The sequence below is a fragment of the Cavia porcellus genome, unplaced genomic scaffold, assembly GCF_034190915.1.
Source record: "Cavia porcellus strain 051 isolate PalLab524CR breed Dunkin Hartley unplaced genomic scaffold, mCavPor4.1 scaffold_27, whole genome shotgun sequence".
Classification (NCBI taxonomy): Eukaryota; Metazoa; Chordata; class Mammalia; order Rodentia; family Caviidae; genus Cavia; species Cavia porcellus.
Window position 1 is genome coordinate 38400090 of NW_026947510.1, and position 26917 is coordinate 38427006.

The 26917-nt window shown below is 45.2% G+C and overlaps 1 protein-coding gene across 2 annotated transcripts; it reads right to left on the reverse strand.

Moving 5' to 3' along the window:
• Positions 1-2466: 2466 nt before the first annotated feature.
• Positions 2467-26054, reverse strand: Hebp1 (heme binding protein 1). Of its 2 annotated transcripts, XM_063238252.1 has the most exons (5): positions 25854-26030; positions 18468-18679; positions 17101-17239; positions 14901-15081; positions 2467-3041 (listed from the first exon to the last, which is right to left on the reverse strand). In XM_063238252.1, the coding sequence occupies exons 2-5, from the start codon at positions 18504-18506 to the stop codon at positions 2870-2872; spliced, it is 531 nt and encodes a 176-aa protein (XP_063094322.1). In that variant the 5' UTR covers positions 18507-18679; positions 25854-26030; the 3' UTR covers positions 2467-2869. The 2 variants fall into 2 exon arrangements, with proteins under 2 accessions (XP_063094322.1, XP_003470467.1); XM_003470419.5 differs by lacking the exon at positions 18468-18679 and having other exon boundaries at positions 25854-26054.
• Between the last annotated feature and the right edge of the window lie 863 nt (positions 26055-26917).

Sequence of the window (26917 nt, forward strand, 5' to 3'; positions counted from 1 at the left end):
ATGTAGTGTGTCCAAGGCTGGGGACAGTCAGGGAGACATCAGAAGGAAAACATGCTGAGCACTAGTTGGGGTGACCTCATAGGAGGCCCCACAGGTCGTGGAGTCTGAGTTGCAGTCTAAGAGCCAGATGGGAGTCTGAAGCAAAGATCTTTCTGCTGTTGTGTAGAAAATGGACCAAAGGGAGGGAGGAGTAGAAATCCGGAGATGGGGGGGAGAGGGGGGCTGGAGGAGCTCAGGGAGGGTGATGGGGCCGTGCCTGGGATGGCCTTTTCACACGTGCTGGTGCTGGTCGCTTCTCTCTGGTTTGCCAATATTTCTCCTTTGCTCTTGGCCATTTTAATCTTTGTCAATCTCTTTTTCGCTGCTCTTCTCTAAATATTGGGGTTCCTTTGAGATTTTACTTGGGGTTTTTTCCCTTATTCAATAGCCTTTTCTGGAGAATTCACAATCCATCTACTCTCTCTTTATATGACATGCAAACATAAATCTACCCATACTGCTGGCTGCCCCCAGGTGTCCTCACTGGAACGCTCTGCAGTCCTCCTTCCTGAACCCATTCTGGTCACTTTGTTTCCCACTGTGTTCCCTATCTCAAGTCTATCCACCCACTCATCTAAGCCAAAATTCTGGGCATTGTACTTGACCCTGTAAAAGGGGAAGATTGTCCCCTTACCTTTTTACCTTCCACAGGTCTTTGGGGTCTGCAAATTGACATGACAAAAAATTGATTCACAGGTGAAAAAGCATAAAATTTTATTTGATGTTAATCTTTTTTTATATGGCATGGGGGCTGCCTCATAGAAAGAAGCAATCGACCCCAGGCTAATATACCATTTTAACAACGAACAATACATTGTGGAGGCATGCTAAGACAAAGGGTAAAGGGGCTTGGAAAATTGTGGGAAAGTGACCAGGACACATACATGGCAAACTCACAAAAGGTAAGTGTTGCATTAGTAAGATTTTATAGACTCATCTCAGCATTGGCTCCTGTCTCTGGTGATAAAGATGTCCCCCGCACCCCAACACCCTGCTACTTTGTTGTACAAGGTGAGTAGTTTTCTCAGGGGAACTTTGCACCTTGATTTTTGGTAGGGAAGACCGGGGCAGAGAGGCCTTCTGTGTCTGCTAATTCTCAGCTGCCTTCAGCTGAAAATAATCAGTTTGCCAAAATGGCAAATTGAGGTGAGATGTTCTGATCCCCTCCAAACTTTCTCCCTCATATCACTTGCCATCAGTCACCAAGTCTTGGGGACCCCATCTTGCTCCAAACTGTTTACTCCTCTCCATCAACACTGCATTACCCTAGCTGAGGCGATCATCATCTTTTGCGTGCCATTATTATCAGTCAGCTTGCACCTAACCATACCCCTTCTCATGTTTTCCTCAGGATTTTCCTTCTAAAACATGGAGGCGGGTTCCTGCTCAAAGCTACTCATATGCTTTTAATTTTTCCTAGGAAAATATCCAAACCCTTCGGCATATCCTGAGGTCCCTGCAGCCACATATTTGTCTCGGTCCAAGTTCAGTGTGAGGCTGTGGGAACCCGGTCCTCCTCACATCTGTGGGGATTGTCACTGTCTCCCTAAGACAGTGTGTACACGGGGTGGGGTGGGGCTGGTGTCTGACTGGGGAATCTTCAGAATGGCCACAGCCTGGAGGGGAGTACGGATGGCAGCTCTCATTCCTGGTCTGGGAGGGAGCTCACTCCAGCTGCCTGAGCCCTGGTGGTGAAGACTACAGCTGGTTTCTTCACTATGAAGCACTTTCCAGAGCCATCACTGCTCCCCAAGTTTTTCCGGGAGAATCACTGCCACTGGCCCAGGGGGTGCTGTTGACAGGCCAGGCCATGTATACCCGTGAAGATCAGGGCACCCTCTGCCTGCCCTGGGATCCAGGGAGCTCACTCACCCCCAAGCTCTGCTCCAGCTCCGCTCTCCCTTCTTCTCCCACACAGCCTGCCTCTTGCCCTCTCTGCAGGCCAAACTGCATGTCGCTTGTCTCATTTCTGTCCTCTTTCTGATCTCACCTCACCAAACTGAATAAATCCTCCCGGCAAATATTCTGCCTGTGGGGTTGTTTGTGATTTTTCTCTTACGCCTGCTTTTTCTGACTCCTGGAACTCTCCATGGACCACAGCTGGGAATGTGATCATCACCTCCTTCTGGCCCTGGATGCACTAAGTGAGTCACAGTCAATGTCAGTAGGGAGTCGGTCAAGGCTGTGGTGCACCCTTCTTGCCTGGGGCCTTTGGGTTTAAGCTTGCAAGGATTTTGGAACTCTCAACCAGATTCCTGCTGTGGTGACCGATGTCAACAGCACCAACAAGTACATCATCTGAGAGACCCTAAGGCAGCAGTGGCGAACCTGTGGCACACATGCTACTGTGTGCTGTGTATATTATTCAAAGCTCTGAAAAGTTCGCTGCCCTAGGGCCTTGGAAATAATTAGGATTTTTCTCAGGCGTTTAAGTCAAAGATTTTTATTTTTGGTTTCTTTTAGACAGACCTTTTATAAGAATCACAGACGGAAGACTCCATAAATCACCTAACTTTGCACTAACAAAAATACAAATTTGATCGTTTAAAAAAACCAGTTTTCAGTGACCCAGTTGGGTGAGAAAAATACTGCTGGGGTTTTTTTCTGATCTATCACAGAAGTTTCTAAATCAATGAGAATGAAGCTGCCTACTTGGCTGTATTATTTCCCAGGAGAAAAAGACCTTCAGAGTATGCGACATGTTTAGTTCAGAAAACCCAGCAGTGATGGACTAGGAACGCTGGAACTTGAGAAGTCCTGTCTCCTGGCTGACCCTGTGTGAGGGGACACTGAGGCTCACTTCTGGGAGGCTCTGGGCTCCGTGAGTCACTCATGTCTTCACCAGCCAGACTTCATTGCGACGTCCATATGGCTTCATGGGAGGGTCGTATCCAGTGCAGAAGTAGAGGTCGCTCCGGTAGGTGGCTGTTCCCTCCAGGGCAGCACGAAGCTGCCTGGCCTGAGTTACATAGTCCGCTTCCTTGGCGTAGCCACCGAACTGCCTGAGGAGACAAGAGCAGGGGCTGATGAGGAAAGACACGGCCTCGGAGAGATGGGGGAGTCTTTGAAAGAAGTCATCACCATACTGATTACCACAAGCACGCTAGAGTGGCAAGACTGTGGACTCGCCACATCCTAGGTGGGTGGTCCTGACCTCAGTTTCCACAGCTGTAAAAAAAACGCCCTATATTTTCTTTATACTACAGAGTACTGAAATAAGAGAAGTGAAAATTATAATCATTACAGGGCTGAAACACAATGGTCACATCGTAAATGTGAGTTTCCCTTATCTACAATTTCCCAAAGAGATGGCAGGCTGTTCCCGGGGCCACCGTATGGCCCCAGTGTTTTCTCTTAACTCTTTCTACTGCCCACTTACTCCTCTCGGCCTCTGTCACCAGCAGGAAAGAGGGACAAGCAGGGTGGAGCTCCTGCTCTAAGGGTAGGTGCCACTGTTTCCCCCCAGCAGAGCAGCTGTAACAACTGCACTCCCCCAGAAAGGACGTGTGGCAGCGTCATGGAATCAGAGCTAATAAAGGCAACGACCTAAGAAGTCTTAGGAGGGACCCCACACAATCTTTATGTAGCCCCAAATAATCTCCTAATATATCCCTTGCCCTGCCCAAATTTGTTTTATGGCTTTTGGGTTTTTTTCACCTTTTTGAGACAGGATTTCACTATGCAGTTCAAGCTGCCCTGAACTCACTTCACAGCTCAGGCTGGCCTCCAAACTCGTGGCAATCCTCCTGCCTCAGCCTCCAGAGTGCTGGGATTACAGGTGAGTGCCACCACACCTGGCTTTCCTGCTCAAATCATGAATGTTTTTCCGAGTGAGAAGGAGACTAAATTAGATAATTCTCCTGTTGGCAGAGGTGAGGGAAAGAGAAGCCGTAAAATCTTTCTTTTGGAGATAATTATTTCCCTTGAGTCATCTGCCTTTGCACCAGAAGTCATCCTGTAGCCTAAATATACCACTCTAAATCTGGGTTGCACTAAAAATCTTTATTAGAGTCAAATACACCCGTGTTTCCAACAAGCTTTATGACTCAAAAGTCTGAACTCGCACCAGGCCAAGATGAGGCCAAATAGTGCATTGTTTTTCTGTGGTGCTCTCTGAATCATGCTTTGCTCTTTTGCGAGTGGTTAGTCACACTCTGTACGCACTCAGCACACTGATTACGGGGTCCCTGATGTGAAAACACCCAGGGTTTCATCTGCGAAGAAGTGGCTAGGCTAATGACCTCCAGGTCATAGCTATGGATCAGGCAATGAGGCTGACACCAGTTTCAAACAGCAGGGGCTAGCTCTTCAAATGTCTGGAAAAGACTGTAGGGCAGCTGAAGAGAGCCGAACTCTGGCTTCCTTGAGGCTCAGGTAGAGGGAACATAGGGTTAGCAGACAGAGGGCGAGAAGATCCAGGGTGGGTTTTTCTGCAAACCACCTGTTGGAAGTCAATCAGATGCTGGACATGGGAACAAATGTCGAGGGTTTTCCGCAGCCCCTACTTACGTTGTGACACTGAACTATTCTCAGTGACAAGGGACAGTGCTAGCCAGCTCGTTCAGCTACTGATTTTGGAAAGGCCCAAAGGAGTGGTCCTTGAGTATCATCAAGTAGCAGTCGGAGGCATAACGGGTGGTGTGTGTGCTCAAATCTTCACTCTGTTACTTTCTAGCTCATGGTGTTGGGAAAATTCTTTAATTCCTGGAATCTTTGGGCCACTGGTTTTGTTTATAGGAATGATAACAAGGCATCAATCTCAGATGGCCATGGAAAAGATCAAAGGAGACAAGACAGGGAACTGCTTAGCTAAGTGCCGGTCACATAGTGAACTCACAGCACACAGGAGCTGTTACTGTTACAGTCACCCCTTGGTGTCATGGGCACTGGTTCCAAGAACCTCTCCACCCACACAGGATGCCGACATTCATAGATGCTCCAGTCCTTTATACAAGATGGCACAGTATTTGCATATATCCAATGCATATCCTCCTGTATATTTTAAATATTTTCTAAAGCAGTGTGTGATGGTATAGAAAGGTAACCTTAGCAATCTAGGAGGCTGAGGCAGGAGGATTGATTGCAAGTTTGACCCCTGCCTGGGAAATTTAGTGACTTAGCAAGATCCTGTCTCCAAATAAGAAGTAGAAAGAGGGCTGGGGATACAGATCAGTGGGAGGCCCTGGGTTCAATCCTGTGTACAGCCCACCTTGTCTCTAGACTACTTGTAATGCTTACTTCACTGTAAATACTACGTAAATAGTTGCTATGCTGTACTGTTCAAGAATCCATGGCAAAAGTCTTATCAATACACATGTGATTTTCCCCCCAACATTTTGATATGCAGTTGACTGATTCACAGGTGCTGAGTTAGCTCACAGGGAGGGTCTACCGTGCTTGGCAGTTCTCTCATAAGAAATTTTTTTACTCTCTTTCAGACAGTGTCTCAATATGCAGTTCAGCTGGCCTTGAGCTCACTTTGCAGCTAGGCTGTCTCCAACTTTCAACAATTCTCCTGCCTCAGCCTCCCAAATGCAGGGATTACAGGCGTGTGCCACCATGCTTGGCTTTCTCACAAGACTTTCAATTCTCTGACTCCCACGATTAGGGACAGGGTGGTACTCTAAAGTCGCATCCCGAAATGGCAGAATAAACAATTCCCTCTTTCTTAATTAGGCCTACTCTCATAACACTGCAGCCCCATTTTCTTCCCTCTCTGTTCTCTTTCTCTTGCTCTCCTTCCTTTTTTCCAGCACACGTACTACATAGCTCGTGTGTTATGTGCTCTGTTGACCAGCTTTCTGTCACCAGAACAGAATCCCTGAGGTTATGAACTTAGAAAGAGAGGCTGACTTGGCTGTGGTTTTGGAAGTTTCAGGCCTCCAGTGGGGATGCTGGATGGCACTGGCGGAGCACACTGCTTGCCTCAGAGCAGAAACAAGTGGTGCTGTTGCCCTGCGGTCCCGGTTGGGGTACAAACCCAGTGACCTGAGGACCTCTCACCCCCTCTCAGTAGCGCCACCCAGGGGACAAAGACTCTAACTTGCAGGGCTTGGGAAACATTGGAGATCCCAGCTGCATTGCTGTGGTGGACAGCCTGTGTCCCCTGGGAGAACAGGAGCTCTATGATGGCACCATCTGTATCATTTCTTTGCCCACTGATGTATCCTGCACACTGAGCACAGTACTTGATATATATGAGGCCCCTTGGCTGAATAAACGAGGCTGAGATAATAAAGTGACTGCCCTCAGGTTACCAGCACCCACTAGTGAGGTAAGTGTTTAACTTCTCCATTGCTCCTGTAGTCTGTTTCTCTCCCTCTTTCATATAATAAACCCCTGAGCATATACAAAGAGGCCAGCAGGGGTGGGGAGGTAAAAGTGAATCAAATGAAGCCAGACAGAGATGAGCCTTGAAAGCTACGCCAGGGAGTCTTCAAACTACGGGAGGGTTTTATAGTAGGAGACAGACAAGATGGGCCTGCTTCAGAAAGATGCCCAGGGGTAGCGGAGGGACGGTGGCAGTGGCAGGGAGTCAGTGAGGGCTGGGAACAGGCGGGGAGAGGCTGTGGATGTGGCGGGGAGGAGAGAACAGGGGAAGCCATGGAGTGATGTGGGAAGCAGATGCCCCTACATAGACCAGAGACAGAGGGCTGACAGGTAACTCTGGAGAGCTGGGCTTGGGCTGGAGGTGCCAGTAACCTGGTCTGGGGCATGCTGATATCAAGGCACTTCTGTGAGAGTCACTCGTGTGACATCTGCTAATTCAGCACTGGATGTGTGCCTGACACTGTACAACTCTCCTTAGCCTTGGAAAAGAAATGGAGTCAGAGATAAAGCCATAGACTTGGTGACAGGGTGTGGGCGTCCCACTGAGTAGCTGCTGGCTAGAGTCATGGTGAGGAGTGAGGTGAGGTACAGAAGGATAAAGCTGGGAATCCTAATACCTGAGAGGTAGCCCTGGCAGGGGACACTGAGCAGGGCTGTCTGAGAAGCAGGAGATCCATCAGAGTGACTGGGAGGAAGCCATCACTCAGGGATTTGTAAAATTCAGTAATAGAAAGCCGTCATTTCACTGGGCATGGTGGCCATGCCTGTAATCCCAGTTACCTGGGAGGTTGAGGCAGGAGGATAGCTAAGTTAGAGGCCAGTCTGGGTAATTCAGTGAGACCCTGTCTCAAAAAAAAAAAAAATAAATAAAATAAAAAAATAAAAAGGGCTGGGAATGTAGATTAGAGGGCTAGAGTGCTTGCCTAGCATGCATTAGCCTCTGGCTCAATCCTTCGAAACTGCATAAGAAAAAAACCAAACCAAAACAAAACAAAAAACAGAAGAAAGAAAACCTCCAATATGGTATATTAACTCCCAGGCAGTCTAAGATGCTTGTAATGAAGACAAACATCTTCCTATTGCTTCATCCTGGAAGTGTTTTACCAGGAAACAAATGACGCTGGGAGAATTATGGAAACAGACACGTGGACATCTTTGCTGCTCAGTTAAGTAACTCACTCCAACCCCAATCACAGAACCACACGAATAAGCAGAAAACCGAATGTGAGCAGGAACACAGCCCTCAGGCAGGGAGGCGCAGGGTGACTCAGCCTGTCATGCTGAGCTCCCCATTCCTCCCTGCCTCGGCCTCTGGTCCCCACTGGGAGGAGAACTCATGGGATCTCTGGCCCCCCAACTCCTGAGCCCATTTGAGTGAGTTCAGGAATGCTCATAAAATGTTCTGTGCCCCTACTAGGAAGTGAATATATTCTCTTGTGGTTATTTTCCTAAGCCTGTTAATAAGGTTCAAACTTCCATCTTGAAAGAAGTCTTTCTCCAGGTGACTGCAGTTTCTCTCATCCAATCTCCCAGCAAACTTGGTTGTTATGGGAACAGAGGTACACACACACACACACACACACACACACACACACAGAGGGGCTGACTCAAAACAGCTGGGAGAGTTTGAAAGTGGCAGTGGGGGTGGTGAGATGATGCAGGCATTACTGCAGGGTATAAAAGGCATGCTTTTAGTCTAAGCAGGCAAAAATTCATACTGTGTTCCAGGAAGTGTCTGGTGCTGGCACGCAGGGAGGGAAAAAGTGAGACAGAACGACTCTGAATGTGACTGCCCAACTTGGTCTAAAACTTTAGTAGCTAACAGGTTGGCACCAAGTTGCATGGAGTCAGCTGTGCACACAGCTGTGTGCATGGCAGAAAGGGGGTCAGAGTAGCAATGGCCAAGATCACAAGGGCAGCAGAGGCCTAATGCGATGTGGCCTTCATCAGGCTCATGGAGCCAGCCCTCCTGTGTGGGGAATGACAGGGCACAGAGCACAGGCCAGACCCCTGGATCCATAATGATGATAAAGGATGCATCTCGACCCTTGCAAGGTCAAACCAGAGAGAACATGTTGATTCGTTGGGCAGAAGGAAACACAGCCACACAGGTAGAACTGTTCAGGGAACAGGGAACAGGGAATCACTGGTTCTGACTGAGAATACTTGGGAAACAGTTATAAAGGGAAGACATTAAGCAGGTAGTTACACACTGAGCATCTCTTCTTGCTGTTGACGTGGGCAGTATGACACGATTCTCTCTGCACAGAACTGAGGTGCAAAGACGGGGCAGGCTTGAGGAGTCTGAGCAAAGGTCTGGAACAGGCTGTAGTGCTGGGGGCAGCAGGCTGGGATGCTCTGAGATCAGGGCCCAGCAGGAGTGGGGCCATGTCCTGGAAGGCAGCAAGTGCCACTCGGCTTCACTGCCTGATTAGATCCTGGGCCAGCCACGGTTTACCATCTCCCCCGCAGTGGAACAGGGGATCTCACTACTAGTGTGGGCTTACGGTCCAAATGTGTACATCTAGGGAGGTCACAACTAGAGCTGGGTGGCCTTAGTGTTTAAGCAGGAAGATGACACAACTGGTCCTGGTGTTTTTGGCTGGTGACAACAAGAGGGTAATTGAAGAGAGGCAGTAGTTAGTGGGAGAGCTGGACACCAATCACGAGGCATGGTAACTGTCCAGCAAAGAAATGATGAAGACCTGCGGCGTCGGGATGGGAAGGAAGGGTCGGTGGGGAGGTGACAGGGCTGAGCCAACAGTTAGGTGTGGAAGGTGAAGGACTCAAAACATTTGAACAGGTGGGCAGGAGGATGGCAGGAACTTAAGTAAAACAGGGGCACAGGGAGGGATAAGCTCTGTTTGGGGCCCTGTTGGCTTGGGAACTCTTTGAGGAGATGCCTGTGGAGAAGCCACCTGGGCATCACCCCATAGACTCGCCGACCAAAGCTCTTTCCAAGACCAGTCTATGAAGGGTGGTGGGACAACTGGTGGGTATAAGAGAAGGGACATGATGATTGATTCCATTTTAGATACATACCATTGTCAAGGCTTTTAGAGGTGAGGTGGCCTAACTATTAGAAGGAATCAGTAAACATCCGTCTAATGGAACCAAGCTTCTGAACCTCCCAAGCAGGACACAGCAGAATGTCACACACCTGCCCACATGCTGCCGGAACTCCTCCAGGGACAAGGACTTCATGTCATTGGCATCTGCCCATTTTATAGGCGGAGGCCTTGTGCCCCAGTGCATTTGCTTCTGAGTAGAAATCTCCTTCCCTCTAATTTCAAAATGTGGACACCAGTTCTTGCTCTAGAAAAACACGCCCTTAGTTAGCCTGAGACACTTGCTTTTTTGTCTGTTTTCCCTATATGGAATGTTCCTCTCACTTTAAAGGGAAGAGACTTCACTCGTTCTCTGTCATAACTTCAGCACCTAAACTGTTCCTGGTTCAAAGTAAGTGAACAATGAGTGCACTGCTTTTGAATGCAAGCATGCATGAATGACTTCACTTCAGTCTTCATGTTGAGTTTGATGAAATGATAAACCATCCATCACCTCAATGCCAATAGAGGGGTGACAGGTGAAGTTCTGTTGGGGACCAATGTCTTTTAGGGGACACAGCTGGGAGGCAGAGTGCTGCAGAAGAAAGACCAAGGCCAGCATTCAGTTACTGGGCACTTTTTAGATTCCAGCCCAAGGCCCCCCCCCCCCCCCCCAAACTTGCATCCTAACTGGGGAGAGGGCGGTAGACAAGTGAACTGACAGGTATACAATGCCAGGGAGAACAGTGATACAAAGGAAAACAAACCAGGGTAAAGGCGCAGAAAGGGACAGGGTTCTCTTTCTGACAGGCGAGGCCCACTGAAGTTTGAAGTGAGAAACAAAAGAAGCAGGTGCGGAATACAATTGTCACCTCTTGGTCCAAGCTCCCTGCAGTACTAGGGTTGGAATTAGCTAGGAACTTGGGCCTACCCTGGTCTGCAGATCTCTTACATGGTGACCCTTAGAGGTTTAGGGAATGGGCTCCTTCCAGACAGCTCTTTTTCAAGGTCACACTTCCCAAAGGTCTAGTTATTCAAAGGGAGAAGTGACACTGAAATTCGAGGTCCTTGCAGCTAAACAGGTTCTCTCCTAAGGATAACTTCACTGGGCTCACAACAATGCCTGGTAAATCCTGTTTTTATAGATAAGAGAACAGGCACTGAAAGATTAAACAAGTTGCCCAAAGTTATAAAGAGTATAATTATTAGAACTGAGGGTTGAAACCAAGTGCATCTACTGTAACCTTGACTTTGTTGTTGCTGTTTTTTTTTGTAATAAATCTTTACATCTCAGAGGGACGTGACATTAATAAGAAGAAAATAGGCTAAAATATTCTGAACGTCTACTCATGCCTAGCACTATGTGGACATTTACAGATCTGATCCCATTTCATCTAATGTGTTATACACTCTTACCCACCTTGCAGATTAGGAAACTGAGGCTCCAAGAAGCCTACCTGCTAATATGCCAGTGCTCTTACTGCTATTAAGTGGTTAGTTGCAATCATAAACTCCTCATATCAACTTTCTGTTGCACTCACACATCTCATTAAAATGGTGAGTTTCACTAAAACCACCCAACCTCTCCTGCTGCGGGTCTGCTGAGAACCCGGTATTGAATGTCAAGTCCTAACCTTCATGGATTCTGACAGTGCTATTTTCCACAGCATTTTATATCTCTAAAATGTGTTGGTAATTAATGTTGCTAATCAACATACAACATTTTTGCAGACTTTTTTTTCCCACAAGGCCCTACAAAAGACTGCATTAAGGATGCAAGACTTTCATTTTAGAATTAGCTCTGTCATTGAATGTACTAAGTTATCTGAAATGTACTTTCATATTTGAAACAGTACTGTTGTCTTCTACATCTCACTAATGCTTCCTTTCAATAGAATCAGAAAAACCTCGAATTCCTGTAGGGCACTTTTAAATGCACATTTGGCAATGCAGCGACACTAAGTGGCTGGTTGAGGAATTGCCACACACAAAGTTAAAATTGTATATAGGTAAAATAAAAAATTCACAGAACCGGCTAAACACCAAATTTAGTACTATCAGCTGTTTAGATTTCAGAGAAGTCAATTTATCTCTTAAACAGATATTTTTTCCCCATCATAAGGAACTGGGGTTTGTTAGAGAAACAGTTGATCCCAGCCCTAGAGCAAGAAAGAGTTAAAGATGTGCTTGCATGCAAAGCAGCTCACCAAAGTCAGGGCAAAATAACTGAGAAATCAGTCTGAAGAGGCTCCCACTGGCCAAAGGTGGGACAATCTGAGCATCGGTAAGAATAAAAATTGCAAAGAAAGGGAAACACATGGAGAATATTTAAATTCATATGTTTCTGCTGATATTCAAAAAAACAAAGGTGAAGTCTACTCACTTTTGGAAAATGTCAAGAAATAACATTATTTTTCTGAGAAATGGTAAGAAAAGAGAAGGCATTAGCATGTATCTTGTTTTCTATTTCCTCTTTTCTTTTTTGTTTTGCAGTATTGGGGGTTGAACTTGAGGCCTTTACACTGAGCTACGTCACCAGCCTTTTAAAAATTAAAAAAATTTAGCCAGGCCGCTGAGCTAAATCTCCAGCCCAAAAAACAGTTTTTGAGACAGAGTTTCACTAATTCACTAAATTGCTGAATTTGGGTTTAATGCTGTGATCTCCTGCTTCAGCCTCTCAGACCGCTGGGATTATAATTGTGTGCCAAAACTCCTGATTATAGCTTGCTTTTGTTTTATCTGACTCTACCTCAGAACAACAAGCAGGAGATCTAGGAGAAACCTCTCTTTACTGATAAATGAAAGAGGAAACAGAGAGAGCATTATTATTTTAGTACAAGCTCTAAAACAAAATGATGTCTAGTTATTCAGATCACAAGAACAAGACAACTGGACATTAGGATCCTGGATGGGCCCACACACTGCCACCTAGGAAATATTCTGTTCCAATCTCTAAAATCTGAACTGAACTCGTCTCTGGTTCTAAGAACAAGTTTATAGGTAGTGGAGGAGGACATGTTAAAGGACATGCCACCAGTGTAGTCAACAAAATCTAGGCTGTGGGAAACAGAAGGATGAAAGATTCATACCCTGCAAGGAAAGTGAACCAGCACTGTGGTGGGGAAAGATACAGATACCAAGGCTTAAAAATGTTCTGACCAATTGCAATGATGAATCCTATACTTGGATCTAGATTCAAGCAAATAAACTGTGAGATAACAGGAGAAACCAGAACCCTGACTATTTTATATTACAAACATACCAACAAGTTACTGTTAAAATTTTAGTGGTAGTACATTATTATATTTTAAAAACATTTTTCTGTCGTCACAATAAAATATAAACAAAATAATACAATGTCTGGAATTTACCCAAAAATAATCCAGGGTGGTACTATGTCAATACAGAACACAAACTGTCCCCAACTTGATCAAAGATCAGTGATGGATGATGGGTATATGGTTTCATTATCTTATTTTCTCTACCTTTTTAAAAGTTAAAAGTTTCCACACAAAAAGTTAAAAGACAAAAAGAAAACAATTGTAACAGCTCATTACTCTGGATCTGATTGAACAAATGATTAGAGGCCAGGCCCATCTGTGTGGGGTCTTACGTGAACTTACATAATAGTGTGAACCCCACTCCTTATGAAAAATAAGGGGAAAGAGAAAGAGTAATTACTGACACCTACCACAGGTCAGCAACATTAATTTATAAATAGCATAATAAATGCTATATATTATTATACTAATGTTATTGTTATTCCTTAATAATAATCCTATGAGGTAGGTTATATTACCAGCACTTTATGCAAGGGCCAACTAAATCTTAAAGAGGCTTGGTTACTGGATGTGGTGGTACAAGACTGGAATCCCAGCACTCGGGAGGCAAAGGCAGGAAGATTGCCATGAGTTTGAGGCCAGTCTAGACTCCATAGTGAGCTCAAGGCCAGCCTGAACTGCATAGTGAGACCCTATCTCAAAAACAAAACAAAACAACCTGAAAGAGGCTTGGTAAACATTACACCATGTACTAAAGAGCAGAGCTGGGAAACTGCACATAAAATACTCATCATATGGCACTGGGCTGCCTCTTAAAGAACAGGAAGTAGAATGGAAAGGTCAGAGCAGAAATGAAGGCGAGATAAGCAGATACCCAGGATGCAAGATTTAAGGAAGCACTGATTCTCAGGGCCCACCCTGCACTCTGATGACCGTCAGAGTAAGTACTTCCTTAAATTTTCAGTCCCAGGTCCCCAGTTCCCTATCCTTGTCCCTGCTCTAGTTTTCTGCTGCCTCTCTGTGCTGATGGCTGGGAACCCTGAAAGAGGACTGGAGTAGAACAAAGTGCAAGAGCGGCAGGCTCCAATGGCAGCTGAATTACACTCTTTAACCTCTAGGGGAGCTCTGTGGTCTACTGGCCTAAGAACACAGACAAGCTCACACTCCAAGGGACAGGCGGCATGACCTCAGGGAACCTGTCCTCACTGCAAGAGCAGAGTTGGAGCAGGAAAGTCAAATGATCAAATTTGGAGGGTTCTTCCGAGGGGACCAAAGCAATGTCCAGTACAAGATTATTTGTGTAGTTTCATTCTATGAGGTTTTCCAAGAGCAGAACCAAACCCCAACCCACAGTTACTATGCCAAGGGTCCTGGACTTCCCCTGTGCTGGTGTGGTACCTGTCACACAGTAGGAGTTTAACAAATAGGAAATCACTAATTATCTAGAAGAGACTTGGTATCTGAGGGGGAGCCTGGGGCCCAAACAGTAAAAACATGCAACAGGGCCAGGTAGCTCAGTGCTACAGTATGCCTAGCAAGTGTAAGGCCCCCGGCGAGTGTGACTCCAAGTACAATCAAACCAAACACACATGCATGCGCACACACAACTTGCAACAATCTGCACTGGCCACTATAATCAACAGAGCATTCCTTCAAATGAGGGCCTGGAAAAAGGACCAGAATGGCAATAGGAATGATGTGTGCTCTGTTAAAAGGGCCATAGACTTTGAACAACCAGGCAGAATGGTAGGAGTGGGAGCCCAGCTGTGGCAAATGCCCTCTGCTTTTCTAGAACTCCAAGGGAGCATGGCATGCAAATCAAGTGTTTCCCAATCTTTTCTATTTCCATGTGTTTGTGACACTATGCTATAGCGTGGCTTAGACATTATTGGAGCGTCCCATACATCTCTCAGCATCCTATACATTGTAACAAATGCAAGAATTCATCCTAAACTTAAGTAGAGGAGGTAGTTTATCTACTGATCAATTTGGCAACTGGCTAAGGCATTCATTCAGATATACTGCACATATTTGTGTGCTGCAGTCTGATGAAATTAACATGCATAACTGTCAAGATACAGTATTTCTTATTTGAATTAATTTCAGCAGCAAAAATCCAATGCAAACCTCACTGATGATGATTCCAGGAGAGGCTATGGGAACCAAGGGCTGCTTATGGGCGTCTAAGGAATCATCTCCTTACGTGGAATAGACAGTGATGCTCTCCCGCTCCTCAATCTTGATGCTTTCGTCACTGGGAACGGGTGGGTTGCTTTGAAATTGGTTCGGAATCCGGAACCAGACTTTCAGTTTCTTCTGCAGGGAGCCATCTTCATTAGGGAACACGGCAAAGGAAATAGGGACAGTCATCCCCATCCCAATTCCTGACAACGTGAAAAGACAAGAGTGTAGTGGGTATCAGGGACACAGCTTGCTCCAGGCATGGAGGATACAGTGGTCTCATTCTTCCATGGGGACTCTTTTTCTTTGTTGTTCATGGAGTTAACAATGAATTTTACAGGTGCTAAAAATATATAGGTAAGCTAGATGTGATAGCAGTGGTCTGGGAGGCTGGGGGATAGGAATGCTAGGTTAGAACCGAGCCTGGACAGCTTAGTGACCTAGAGACACCTTGTCTCAAAAAACTAAAAGTTGGGGCTGGGGATTTAGCTCAGCGGCATAAGCGCCGGCCTTACAAGCAGGCAGTCATGAGTTCGATCCCTGGTACCAATGAAAAAGAAAAAAACAAAACAAACAAACAAAAAAAACTAAAAGTCTAGGAATGTAGCCTGGCTTCGATCTCTAGAATCACAAAATCAATTTATCTCTATATCAAATCAAAATCAATCAATTAATCTCTACATCTATATCACAAAATCAATTAATCTCTAGATCTCTATAGAGATCTCAATAGAGATTTCTAGATCTCTATATCGACTCTATCTAAATCAATTAAACTCTATATCTATAGACATAGGCATATAAAACACTTCTTACTTTTATACATGGGAGGTAGGAGTGGTACAATTCTTGAAAAAATTATTTGCCAATATATATTAAGAATGCAGATATCAGTATCTAATTACTTCCTGTATAAATATAAATTCTAATCAACTTAAAGGAAATAATATAAAATACAGAAAAGTCTACAGGTAATAGGTCTTTTAGTACAGCAAAACTTATTATTCTATTCAAAACAGAAATATGTTTTAAGAAATTATGGGCACATCAAACAATATGATACAGTTAAATTATTCTTATGACTACTTAGTATTAGTAGAAAATAATTAGTAATAGAATCAAAATATATAACAAAAATTACATTAAAAAGCCCTAAGGGAATATCAAAAGACAACAATGACTGCACTTAAAATAGTTTAGTGATAACTATTATAAAATATTCTTTAGTATTATAATTTTTGTACTTATTTTCATCTAAAAAGATGTTTTGAACAGCATTAAGAGGAAAAGATTTCTTCTTGACTTTCTACTGGTCAACTTATTTTCCGAAGTCTGGTCACTTTGCTCCTAGAAAACATTACTATGTTTCATACCAGTTTCTAAATTATCAGCTTGAGAAATATCTTAAAAATTAAGCCAATTTTTTAAATGGGCTTTTTTTAAACCTGGCTTTTCTGACCCATATTTAGTTTTCAATGATTCCAAATGCTGCACAAATCAAGAGGGCTCCTTTAGAGGCCAGTATTTAAAAATATGGTTCTACTCCAGCAGTTACACCTTACATGAAACTTTAGGCTGGTTATTTTAAAGATGGAGAAGCAGTCACATGGACAAGTCATTAGGAATGGGATGGCCTGAGAGTTCTCATACCCTTCATTTGTCAGAACAGAGCCTAGGATCTTAACCCTCAAGGCTTACTGAGCCTCCATACCCTGGCCAGATGTCAGCCTTGCTTTCCACTGGAGCTCAGCTTACCATGGATGACTTTACCCCATCAACCAAAGCGGGGAAAAACAATTAACAAACTGGGTATGGTACTCAGGCCTGTAATCCTAGCACACTCGGTGGCTGAGGCAGAAGGATCACAAGTTCAAGTCTAGTCTGGGCAACTTAGTGAAAACCTTGTCTCAAATTAAAAAATGAAAGACATTGGGCTATAGCTCAGTGTGAAGGCTTGGGGTTCAGTCAAAAACAGAAAGAAAAAAAATACATATATGGACAGCAGAAGGCTCCATACTTGGGAACGAACCATGAACCGAATGATACAAACAGGGATTCCCTAAAGTGAGTGGAGCCTGGGCTGGCATCAGAGTGGCCTTTTCAGTGTTTCCTGGGGTGATCTCCCTGCTCATACGGTACCACTAGTTCATGCAACATCCTATAAACGAAGTGAGATTCTGCAAAGCTACCTCCTCAGACCAGGGCCTGTCCAGGGTACTCACCCTTGTCGTTGGTGCCCCCCACGTACTTCATGACTTTGGGCATTGCTTCCCGGAGGGCCTCATCCACGGGCTTATCTGTCACTTCCACGGTGGCAAACTTCCCTCCTTCACAGGCTCTTTCCTCATAGGAAATGTTTTCCTAAAAGTATAGGAGACACAGTGTTGACACCTACAGAGTAGCAGCCTGTGCTGCAGCAATGGTCCATAACAGGGATGGTGACAGCGAGACTCAGGCCTGAGCATGAAAGGCTACAAGAAACAGATTCTGCGGGTCTTATGCACATGGAGACATCAGAAGCTGAAAAACACTTATTATAAATAATTTTCTCAGGGAGGTAAGACATTGCATCCGAAAATACCGAGATGTTATAAAATGGAGCATTTAGATATCAAAAGAGCCCTTAGAAATGAAAATATTCTAATAAGAAGAATGAAAATCTCTACAGAAAGGTTGGAAGATAAAGTTGCAGGAAATCTAACAAGTTGAGAAAAGAGGTAAAACGTAGAAGAGAAAAGAAATCAGAGGATCCAGACCAGAGATCCAACATCTGAATACAAGAGGAGCCAGGAAAAAGATGAAGAGGAACGGGGAGAAGAGGAGGAGGTGGAGGAGAAGCAGAAGGGGAAGAGGAGAGGGAAGACAAAAGAGCGAGAGGAAGAAAGTAAGTCAGAAGGGAGGAGACGAAGAAATACAACAGTAACAACAACCACCACACAGAACTCAAAGGCCACAAAACACTAGCACAGGGCTGCAGTCCAAGCGGAACCAGGGTAGCTCTGCTGACACATACTCCAGGACACAGCGCCTCCTCCCTAGCTTTTTATTTGGTTTGGTGTTGGGGACTGAGCACAGGACCTCACACTAATCATGAGCTCCACTGGGTACATCCCCAGGCCATCTTTTCCATTGTTTTTATTTTTTTTGTTAGTGCATGTTAGCATTACAGCATGGAAGCTGAGCCTGGTGTCCCATGCCTGTAATCCCAGTATTTGGAAGGCTGAAGCAGGAGGATCACTTTAAATTTGAGGCCAGCCTGAACTGCAAAACCCCATATATCTACAGAGTTTGTTTTGGGAAATTGGGACACTGGATCGTGATCATCTTCAATATCATTGCTACCCCTCTCCCCTTCTCCTCCTCCCTGCTAATCGCCCTTCCTGTCTCCAAAAGACTACCTCCTGGTATCTTGTTATCTCTCCTTTATTGATTTGTTTATTAAATTATATATTTTTTGGTTTCTCATAGAAGAAGAAAACATGCAATTTTAAAGTTTTTGAATCTGGCTAATTACAGGTAACACGTTTGCTACTTCTATTTATTCTTCTACCAACGACCTGCTTTGATTTTCCTATACGGGTGGACTTACATTCCACTGTGTCTCCACTGCCATGTTTTCTTCCTCCATTCACTTGTTGACTGGCATCCAGGCTGTTTCCACAGCTTAGCGACTGTGCATGGTGCCACTAACAACATGGGCATACATCTATCGTTATAGTATGGATGGAATCCTGAACTCCTTTGGAATATGTTCAACAGTGAATCTTCTTGTATCAGTGGTGGCAATATCAACTAGAATAACTACGACAGAAATCATTATGGAGATTCTTCCAGAAACTAAACAGAAATATTGCTTGATCCAGTTACACCTCTCCCTAACTGTCACCTCACTCTCACAGCCTCCCAGCCTCTCACACTCAGCTCCTTGCTCTCCCCACACAGACGCTTCCTCCCCAAAGCACTGTGCACTGAGTCTCTGTCCTAAGATCGCACTCCCGGCCATGGTGTTTAGCTTCTGAACAACTCACGCACTCCTCCAGCACCCCATTTGCTCCTTGTCCTGTGATGTTTCCCAGGATCCAATGTTTCTTCCTTGACATTCAGTAAGGCAGTATTTCTCAAACTTTAAGGACAAACACCCCACAATCCCCAAATCAGAAAGACATTTCTCTACAATGCCTCATTATGGACATATACGTGGTTGAAATGAAATCTGTATTCATAATACTGTCTTTAAGTATGGGCGGTGTTATGGTTTTTTCCACTTTCCTGTTTACTTCCACTCTGCTTGAGTGAATTTTATTCTACTGCATAAAAAAAGAAAAGTTGTTTTACACTGATTTTACTCTCTGATACTGGAACATGGTTATAGTTTGAAAAATGTGCAATAAAGTCTTTTTGGACAGGAACTAGACCACAGAGTTTTCCATGATAGCTGTTCAGTAGATGTTTATTTGATTAAGAAGCTGTCTCTGCTACTAATGCTTATGAAAACTAGACACACAATAGAGGACTTGGCTTCCCCACGTTGGTCAAATAGGCTTCCCTATGATACTGTGGACTGATGATTCTCAACTAGGGATGAGGGTCCTACGGCCACACAAAGAATCTCTGGAGAAAGGAAGGGCTGTGCAGAAGTGAGTGGACTTAGTAGTCTGAATAAGCACATTTGATACTATAACTTTATACCAGGGATGCAACAATATTTGTTATTTTTGTATAGGTGCTGCCAAAGTGAACACTATGTTTTTTGTTTGTTTGTTTTGTTTTCAGTGTAAAACTAAAACAGAGTGGTGAGAAAGAGGCCAGAGACATCTGAAAGCAAAGCCTGCATGAGCTTAAACTCCTTTGCCCCTGGGTAGGAAGAATGGCACCAGACCAAGAATCAATTAGCAAAAATCAACTCTGACTTTGAGGCTCTGGGCTTAGCAATTCCAGGGGAGGCTGATGCTTCCAAAGAGCTCTCGTTAGCAAACTGTTGTATAAGCTCAGGGTGGTTTGTTCTTCCTGGCTCTGTCACAGCAGAGGATTCCACAACTTTCATTTATTTGAGAACTGATTTTCCTACTTGTAACGTTTCAAATGCTAGAAATGTTATCTGTCCTGTGAGTCAACACAATGTCAGAACTGCAAGCAGTTCCGAAGTTCACCCAATCCAACCCATTTTAACAAAGAGGAAATGAGCAACCAGGCGGACTGGGTTGCTCAAGATGACCCAGCTACTAAATGGTGAAACTGGAAGGGGGATTCATGTCCCTAAACTGCACTGTAATGGTGCAAGACTCTCTACAACAGTGCGGGCGGATGGAGCATTTTACTTGTCTCCTTGGTCACTGTGTTGAAGAGACATTAGTACGCCTGTGTCCAACTCAGGATAAAGCTCTGAATCATTTTATGCAGTTACTCCTTGTACAAGTGGGGATGCCAGTGACAAGCACTTAGTGAAGAAGGAGCCAGCTGGCTCTTTTCTTTCGTCTTTCTCTCCTTTTTTACTGTATTCCACCAACAAGTTCTCCATTCTGGCAACCTATGAGCATTGTGCCAGGGGCTAAAGAATAGAGATGAAGAACATGGTTTTTACACCACAAAAGGCCCAGTCTCATAGAGGAAGGAGCCGAAAACAGGTTATCCAGGAAAACAGGAAGGGGGAGTTGTGCCAAGGCCGTGTGGGACAAAGGAAAGGAATTACTTAGGTCAGGCTGGGACCCCGTGTGTGGGTGTGATTGTATGTTTGGGAAGGTCACGCAGACCCGTGAGTGTGTAGCTGCTATTTCATGGATTCATTAAATAAAGACAATTGAAAACTTCTGCCAGATGCTACAGACTTGGAGATTAATATGACATAAAGAATAAGGAAGTGGTGGGAAGAAACACACAGATGGTTAGTACACAACATAATAAACACTGATCGTTGAGGGAAGGGACTCCAGGTGGCAAGGCCCACTGTGGTAAAACAGGAGCGGTCAAGGTGAAGCATACAAGTCCATTGTGAGGAGGGCATGGAAAGGGAGCGGGCCTGAGGTTCTCCAGGGGCCAGATTCCAATGGGAATGGACTTTGTAGCCACTGGTCCAATCATGGTGATCTGACAGCAGGCCAGTTTTACTGCCTCTGAATTTGTTCAACTGATTTTTGTGATCTGAACAGGATACTGAAGTATATGCAACTCTTGGAGGGTCCCTGGAGCAGGGAAGAGCGCTAGGGAATGTTACATGCAATCTGCACCCTCGGTCTGATCTTCAGGCAGGAAAGTCCACAGCAAGGAAAGTAAGCTGCTGGAAAAAACCCATTTCACTCAGAGAGCCAGTGCTCTCAGAGGAAAAGCCCTTAACACTGAACTCAACTCTGATTCCTCCTGAGTGACCCTTCCTTTCTTCAGCTCCAAAAGCCAGATAATTCCAGAGCTGAAGGGCCCTTACACATCTGCCCATTCATCTGCCTCCTCTTGTCTGAGCAAACTCTCCTTTGGGCAACTGGACACGGTGGTCTGGAGCTCAGCAGGGAGCTGGCATAGACAAAGGTCAACTTGGCAGCCACCAGCAGAAGCGAGACTGAGGCTCTGGGTGTGTCAGAGCGGGCATTCTATGTAATCTAACTCCCTGTCTTCATTCACTGAGTACTTAACCCACCCAGATGACTTGGGCACCATCTCAGCTTCTACCTGCCTTGCCAGTGCCTCCAAACCCGCTGCTGCTTCTGCCTGGGATGATCTGCCTAAGCCTAACAAGCTCATCCAACAGGTCCCCCAGCCTGCAAATTACTTCGGTAGAGCGGTCCCTAATCTACAACAGATTGTTGTACTTTCATAACTAATGCATTGTGATATCGATTAAACAGGATTGTTTTTAATCCCATTCCCAAACCATAAGTCCCACGGAGTCAGGACTATTTCTACTAGAAACTGTATCACCCTGTAGTTATACCTGGCCTGTGTATCGTGTAAGCATTGCTGGGATAAGAGGTCAGAGTGAAACCTGGTTTTGCTCTGATGAAAGGAATACAAATAGCTATAGCCAGATAGAGGGATGAGAACTGCCTTTAAGGTCTCTTGGAGAAAAGCCGGCTCATGCTGTCTTTGTCTCCTGCAGGTAGGCACTGCCTGTTTTCAGTGTCCCTGTCCATAATCTCTCATTTGAACCACTATAAAAATTTAGATTTGAGAGATGGATATTACAAAACTATTCTAGTTCTCCAGGGAGCTCTATTTGAATTTATTTCACTAGAGTTTTCTATTTCTGCAAAAGATAAGGCACCTATGTGAACACAGTATTGGTTCTCAAAATTGAACATCTCTCTCTTTTCTTTTTTTGCACATGGTATCCACCACTGAGCTACATTTTCAGTTCTTTCTTTCTTTTTAAATTTTCTTTGGAGACCAGATCTTGGTAAATTGCCCAGGCTAGCCTTACAACTGTGATCCTCCTGCCTCAGCCTCCTGACCAGCCAGAATTACAGGCATGCACCACTGTACCCAGATAAAATTCAACATTTTGTTGTTTTTTCTTCTTCTTTTTTTTTTTTTTTTGGTACCAGGGATTGAACTCATGACCTCACACTTGTCAGCCAGGTGCTTATGCCACTGAGCTATATCCCCTTGGTGTATTTTCTTGTTAGATGAAATACAGCTGCCTTCTTTCATCCCATTTCCACTTAGCCTATAGATCCAGTCAGTTCCTAGGGGAGGATTTGAGCCTGGGGTTACAAATACTGACTTTTAACATGCACTACAATCTTTGGCCAAACACAAGTCCAGAAAGAGGTCCTGTGAGAAGGCTTTTTGCTATGGAATTGCAATCCTCTGCAAGGTCAGGTTTCTTCTGGCCACTTGATGTGGGGGCTATACGACATGTATATTTGGGAAGCCTGATTTCTAATTGTAAGAAAATACTAGTCAGGTGTGATGGCATATGCTTGTAATACACTGACCTGGGAGTCTGAGACAGGAGGCTCACAAGTTCAAGGCCAGTCTGAACAAGATCCTATCTCAGAAAAAAAAATTAGTAATACTAACTAATGGAATGCTTTCTGTACAACTGTTATTATTCCAAACACCTTACATAAATTCATTCAATCCTTCAGAAGCTATTGCTTTAATCTTCAGTTTCAGAGAAGCAAGAGGTTACGTACCATGCTCAAGTTACAGGGCACAAAGAGTGGAGCCTGGCTTCAAATGTAGACTATGGGGTCCCTAACCTATCTGCACACATTAGACACGAGTCTAATAGATGTCTGTTATTAATATCAGTTCTGTTCTGGGCATTCACAGGGCTCACTCAACCCAGTGAAGGAAGTGGTCTATCCTCTCCCTGAGCAATGAAGCAGGTGCCTGATGAGGTCTGTGTGGAATCACCGTGCCTGGAACCAGTCCTGAACCCCCCACGGGCTCACAGTGTGCCAGTCATCTGCCAGGGGATGGATGAGTCTCCCACCTGGTCTCTTTTCAGGACCAAGGAGATAATTCCAAGAGGAGACTCTCTTCAAAATAACATTCTGACCATATATATATTTATATATATATATATATTTTTTTTTTTCTTTCTTTTTTGAGGCAGGGTCTCATTTTTTAATTCAGGCTGGCCTTGAATTCACTAAGTCACCTAGGCCAGGCTTGAATTCACGGCGATCCTCCTGCTCAGCCTCTCGAGTGCTGGGATTACACGCAGGTACTACCACACCTGGCTGACTTTGTATATTTAAAAAACATTATGTATACCTTTGAAGATCTGATTGTTTCACTGGCATTGTCACTCTTGTCTTGGAGTTGAGGAATCTGAGGGTTCAGAGTAGCTGAGATGTTAAGTAACTTGTCTGCAACTATCACTAAGACTAAGGGGAAGTCAGTAGCTACTGCACCCAATGAACTGCTTGGTGCGGACTGAACAATTTTTGTAGCCATCGCACTCAAACTCCAAAACATTTGTAACAGTCTTCAAAAGCATGAACTACTACTTTCTGTCATGAACTGCTTCAGAGAGATTGAGTTGTCTGAGGCTACACAGCTAATTAAAAGTGGAGCTGAGAGTTCTGACATAATCACTATGTATGTAGAATGTAGCATAGGTTTATAAAACATTTTCATCCCAAGAACTAAAAATGTTTGATATTTTTATACCCATTCCACAGCTGCAGAAACAGATTCCTTTGGGCTAAATATTTTGCATTCTTGTAAAAGCTAGAACCATACAGATTTGTACAGAAGGCAAAGTTCTGAAGTTCCTCATGGTAAGAGATCTGACAGAGGGGCAGAAAGAGGGAGAAATACCCTGGTTTCTCCCTTCTTTCTGTCTCTTGACTAGTGCTGCCCCTGAGCCTGGGAAACCAAGGCAGGGATCAGCCTTGACTGCACAGAGACAGACAGCAACAGCCAGAGCCTTCCATGTGGACTCTTGGGTCACTACTAACCCCAGGAGGCCAACTGAGCCTGCAGCTGCTGATAACGTGCTTTGTCAGAACCCTGTCAGCCTGCACCAGGCCAGTGCTCACGAGAGTCTTCAGTCAGTGGCCAACAACTTTGGCCATTGACCTCCTGCTCAAAAGCCAGAGCCTCATGCCTAATGTTCCTATACCTTACTTATTCATTTCCTGTTTGCCTTTTTAAAAAAAATTGTGCTGAATCTAGAGCTTTGCACACATTAAATGCACCTCCAAGCTACGTCTCCAGCCTTACCTGCTTTTCTTCCCAGCACTTACTATTCACCACCACCACATGACACATTATTTCTTTGTCCATTAGCCACTAAAACATAAGCTATGTGAAGGCAGAGATCTGTTGGTTTTGTCCACTCTTTATCTCCACTGCCTAGAAGAATATCTAGCCCAGTATTTGGCACTCAAAAAATGGCTCTTTGTTGGGTTAATTTTAAATTGGGAAATTTCACAACAAGAATTTGGATACTTAGCTTCAGTACTAATCTGGCAACCCTGGCTGGTGGGTGATGTCAATCCAGGACAGTGACCGGTGGGAGTCACCTTTATGGAGGGGACCTGTTGCTCTCTCTCCAGTTAGCCCAGTCCCCATGCCCTGTAATCCAGAACTGCTAGCTTCAATCGTTTCCATTATCTGCCTGGTTGTTGTGGGCACTGAATATATCACCCTCGACAGGACTTAGGTGGCTCATTTCACATACAGCTGGGGAAACAGGGACAGATGAATGACCAGCTGCTGTTTGGTGGAAGAGTACAGCATGCACCCAAGGGCTTTTGTGTGATACTCATTGTACTAAGTTCCAGAACTTGGTGCCCAGGTGACATGGGCTTTTCACAAATGAGAGGCAGTGTGCTGGCCTCACTGTACAAAACACCTGTCTGCAGGGAGAAGATAATAGATGGCCGCCTGCTTGTGCTCAAGGCGGCAGCCCCATTTGCCCTTATTAGCTCTGATGGAGAAATCCAGCAATTATCCCTCTTCACTCACTCTAGCAATGCTACTGGCCAAAGGGAACTGCGGTCCTGGGACTTTGCACGTCCTGTTTGCTGTACACTGGGCTCCTGCACACCCCGAGGCCTAGCTCAGGGCCCTCCTCTGATGAAGGCTCCCTCACTCTTCTTGCTTGTTCCTTTCCCCGGCCCCACCCAGCCCAGGTCCAGGGGGCCCAGCCCCTGTTTTTTAATGTCAGTTCTCCAGTATCTGGGAGGTTTGTTAGTTTGTTTATTGCCAGCTAGGGCTCTGTCAGTCGTTTCTGTAACAGTGTTTCTCAACAAACAAAAAACAAACCCAATTTTGCTTAAGAGACTGCATTCAACAGGCAGAGTCCGACTGGTCCCGACGGATCCTCTCCCGGAATCAACCGCTCCTCGGCCCGGTCCTCTGGCTGCACCATTCCCCTCCTTCCCAGCTCCACAGGATGGCTGCAGAGGGCCGAGGGCTCCGCAGAAGTTTCCGCCCAGCCAGCCTTTCCCTCAGAACCCGCTCCGGCCCGACCAGGGTGAGGACGAGCTTGGAGGTGAGACTGGACCTCCGCGCCCCGCGGGCCTACCTTGCCCCCGGAGCTCAGGACCTGCCACGGCCACGTCTCCACGCTCCCGAACAGCGAGTTCCTGATCATGCCCAACATGTTGCCGTGGCGATCGCAACACACCGCGGACGGACTCCGGGTACGGGAGAGCGGGAGAGCGGGGCTGCTTGGGACCCGAGAGGACCCGAGGGCCCGCGGAGGCCCCGCCCACAGGGACTGCGCTGAAGCGGGTTGGACGCGGCGGGCGCACCACCGCGCAGCTCCGACGCTGTGGGTGGAGCCGTGGGCGTGGCCGCGCCTGCCCCATTGGTTCCCAGAGTGTTAACGCTCCTTTACAAGGTTGAAAAAGTCTCTTAACTAGTTTCCTGATGTTTGTTTTCCTACAATCCTTTTTTTTTTTTTTTTTTTTGAAACAGAGCCTCACAATGTAGCTCTGCACTCACTTTCCTACTCACATTCCACTCAGCTTTCCCACTCATCTCTGGGTGTCTGTTTCCTTGAAAGCACATTTCAATCTCTGCATCTGTGGACACTGTATGTCCCCTTTGTCTCAGTATTTGCCCATGTGACTTTTATCTATGCACTTTTAACCCACTCACTAGGGTGGCCTTGAACTTTAGCGATCTTCCTGCCTCAGTCTCCTAAGTGCTGGGTTTGCAGGCGTGCTATTTATCGATTTTAACCACAGATTCCACCATCCTTCCAATCCATAGCTTTGCTCATTCATTCCTATGCATAACCTGCTAGCCAATTGTATTACTATTATTTTCTACTCCTGTCCAAGTTCACACCACTAAGAAAGTAGTATTTTATAAACTATAAAGGAAGAAACGGACACTCAAAATTAAATAACTTCTTACAACCAGGGTGTGATTTGTTCAGGATTTGAACTCATGCTCGTGGTGTCAATGTCCATAATGTTTTGAGCTCACTCTGTCATGCTGAGCTTCAACAGACTGATCTTTACTTCTGCATTTGCACTGCTTTCCAAATATTCTTTGCTTGTTTGTTCCCCTCTGTGCCACATGGCTCCTTCAACCTGGGCAGCGTCCTTTCCCACTCATCTCTGGGTGTCTGCTTCCTTG